At 34.2% G+C, this 3,340-nt stretch overlaps 1 protein-coding gene across 1 annotated transcript; it reads left to right on the plus strand.

Moving 5' to 3' along the window:
* Window positions 1-1,221: 1,221 nt before the first annotated feature.
* LOC143576371 (STOREKEEPER protein-like) lies at window positions 1,222-2,603 on the plus strand. Its single transcript, XM_077060470.1, has one exon. It carries the CDS (start codon window positions 1,358-1,360, stop codon window positions 2,411-2,413), a length of 1,056 nt encoding a protein of 351 aa, XP_076916585.1. The 5' UTR covers window positions 1,222-1,357; the 3' UTR covers window positions 2,414-2,603.
* The last annotated feature ends 737 nt before the right edge of the window (window positions 2,604-3,340 follow it).

The following is a 3,340-nucleotide window of genomic DNA, read 5'->3' on the forward strand; positions in this document are numbered from 1 at the left end:
AAAACTCATTGTAATACATATATGCAACACATCGATTTTTTTTATAATGCACATGTGCAATAGTGTGTATTATGATATGTGAAATAATGTTGAATTGCATATATACAGTTGTTTGTATTGTACATTTTCAATAGAGTTATATTATATACAAAAATTAAAAATAATCGATATAGTGTATATGTACATTAGTGTTGCATTACGTATATGCGTTAGTGTGCATTGCATACAATAAATTGTGTTGCATTTGCATATATTCAATAATGTGAATTGTATAATGCAATTGTATTGTATTATATATAATAAAACACTATATGAAATACACATTATTGCATGTATAGTTTTTGGTTTTTAGGAACAATATCAACTTGTTAGGAGGAAACAAAAAGAAATCAAAAAACATTTTTAAAAAAAAAATTAAAAATAATTCTTTATTAGTTATTTAGTTCTCTTTAAAAGGAGTTCTCTATAAATCCCACCCTTATATATATAGGGTTTGGATCAAATCATCAAATACAAATGAAATTAACGTGCTAAACGTGAGAATCAAGTAGAGTAATTATATATACAAGTAGAGTAATTATGTAATTACATCATAGAGTAATTACAAAATTACCCTACATGATTCTCACATTTAGCACGTTAATTTCATTTGTACGTTAACCTTCCTACACACACACACATATATACAAATCACGCTTAACGGATTGTAATTACGTCATCCAGTTCGTTACTTTATCTGGGTTTTTCTTCGACTGTTTCTAGATTTTTACCAAATTACTAGCATGCATTTGCTTTAATACCTACTTGAAAAGTCAACGATGAATTAGTAGTAATCATGTATCATATCGACGTCTACCAACTATAGTAATTTTCTTCTAGCGAATGATTTATTAACAAGTTAGTTTAATTACCATTGTATTATCAGTTGGTATTCTGGTCCAATAATATGAGAGTGACGGTTAAGATTTAAGATCTTATGCTTTCAAATTCAAAACCGGACTCATTGGGGAACCCCCTGTGGTGGCTAACCCCATTGATGGTGTTAATGAATAAGCAAAGTCTGAAACGTTAAAATCAGTATGAATGATTAACATCCCCTCTTAAAAATACTTAAATTAGATAATTGACGGTAGTTTTCAAATATCATTATAAAAATAAAATATATAATATAATTAATGATATTATGAGGGTAGTTTGCTATTAAACTTGAAGGTTCCATGAATTATAGTTCAAAGTTCAACCCCATGAGCTCACATTGAAACCCTAAAATTGAAAGTATGAATATGCTTCCAATTCTCACTCTCTGGTAGCCAATCCATTTCCTTTATTTATTATTATTATTATTAACAATTCAACAATGGCTACCAAGCGTTATACTCCTCTCGATGATCCACCTTCTGCCTCATCTGATGATGAAGAAACAGAAGACGATGAACAAGAAATCATCACCCAGAAATCTATTCACGAATCATCATCATCTGAAGAAGAAGAAGATGATGATGAAGAAGAAGAAGAAGACGACTCCGAATCCGAAGAAGAAACACCCGAATTCGTTAAGAAATCAACGAACCCCCAAATTCAAAACCCTAACCCTAATTTGAAATTGACCCTCGAACCCGAATCAGGATCCGATTCGAAATTTGAATCCGATCTGAATTCGCCGACTGCGTCTGGGTTTGCGATTAAACCCTCCAAAAAGATCAAAGCTTTCGAGAGCCCGGATAACACACCCACGTCGAAACGACTCAAGAAAGGAAATGCTGACGTGGAGGATGAAAAGAAAGCTGTAATTAAGAGGGTCTGGAGTGTTGAAGATGAGCTTATGTTATTGCAAGGGTTTATCGATTACCAATTGAAAACAGGGTGTTCTCCTTTATCTGATATGGATGGATATTATAAGTTTACCATGACTTCGCTCCCCGGGTATGCCACCAAGAGCCAGTTGTATGAGAAAATCAGGAGGCTGAAGAAAAAGTTTCGAGTGAATTTGGAGAAAGATGTTCCCGTGTTTGGTAAGGCGCATGAACAGAAGGTGTTCGACCTTTCGAGTAAGATATGGGGAGTCAACGGGTGCGAGAATGTGTCGACTGCGAAAGCTAAAGTTAGGGTTTTGAAAGTTAAGCCGAAAGTTGAGGTGAAGGAGAAGGCTGAAGATGATGTAAAGGTGGTTAAAGTTGAGGACTTTGAGACGCGGTACCCGTATTGGAATGCGGGATTGGTTTCGGAAGTCTCGTCGGGTTTGAAGTTTCCTGATGGTGTGGTGAATTTGGTGAAGGAGAATTTGGCTTTGATTGGGGAAGATAAGGCGAAAGAGATGAATGACAAGTGGGAAGCCATTTTTGAAAATGAAGCCGTGTTGAGAAAGAGGAGGATCGCGTTGCTGAGTAATGTAGGTGGTGTGGAGACTGCATAGGTAAATCATGCAAGTATGGAACTTATGCTATCTGTTGGTATTTAATTATTTATATAGATGCTCAGTTTATGTCTTTATGATATGATTACTGTCTTGGTTCGTTGATCGCCTGTGACGCTTTGTTTGCCTTGATCGTTTGAGCCTAAAGTTACCAAACTGGTGTTTTAATGACTAAGCTTATCGGTTTTCATATCTTTTTGCATCTTATGGAAATGATATTGATTAATCTTAGCATGGTTTCTCTGTTTGACGTGAGATTTTTTTGATCTTTTTTTACTAGGGCGAAAAACAATCTATATATCAGTGCTAAAAAGATGTTTAGTTTATGGTAGTAATCAATTTGTTGTCGTTCACGCGCATTATTATTATTTTTAAAGATGTTAGTTTAGCGTATTCACTACTGTTTGTTATGATCACTCATAATGTTAAGTATTAACAACAATTATTTATGTGTCTTAAGTTACTTTTAGCCTTTAAGAACTACGTTGATGCCTCTTTGCTCAGTCGCGTTGTTTGGATTGCTACTTAGGATGCATAGTTGCTTATCCCTCATAACGACATTTGGTTTAACCCTGTTAACTTTTAATAATCTTTTTCAATGTTTATAAGCTGAAGAAGTAGGTGATATTGTGGTTCAAGATGTTTAAATTATGTCTTTTCGGCTCATTTATAATAATAAAAAGTTTTGTAAACCTTGAAGGGGTCATCATTGATCACCTATTTTTCAATTATGTTTCATCATTTGTTTGCCCTTGATTGCTTTTGGAAACTAGAACGCAAATTCTTCGTATATGTTTTAAAGATATGGGTAACGTGTTTGAAAAATACAGTATTCTGCATAAAATAGGCAAACTCGCTTGGCGTGCCGTGCGGGTACCCTATTTAGTCAAGCAGTTTCTTTAGCTATCTATTGATTCTATGTGTTTA

The sequence above is a fragment of the Bidens hawaiensis genome, unplaced genomic scaffold (assembly GCF_021521415.1).
Source record: "Bidens hawaiensis isolate Kalapana, Puna unplaced genomic scaffold, B.hawaiensis_p1.1 tig00028083_1, whole genome shotgun sequence".
NCBI classification, from domain to species: Eukaryota; Viridiplantae; Streptophyta; class Magnoliopsida; order Asterales; family Asteraceae; genus Bidens; species Bidens hawaiensis.

Coding starts and splice junctions, on each gene's coding strand:
- LOC143576371 (XM_077060470.1), top strand. CDS start 1,358: ATGGCTACCAAGCGTTATACTCCTCTCGATGATCCACCTTCTGCCTCA.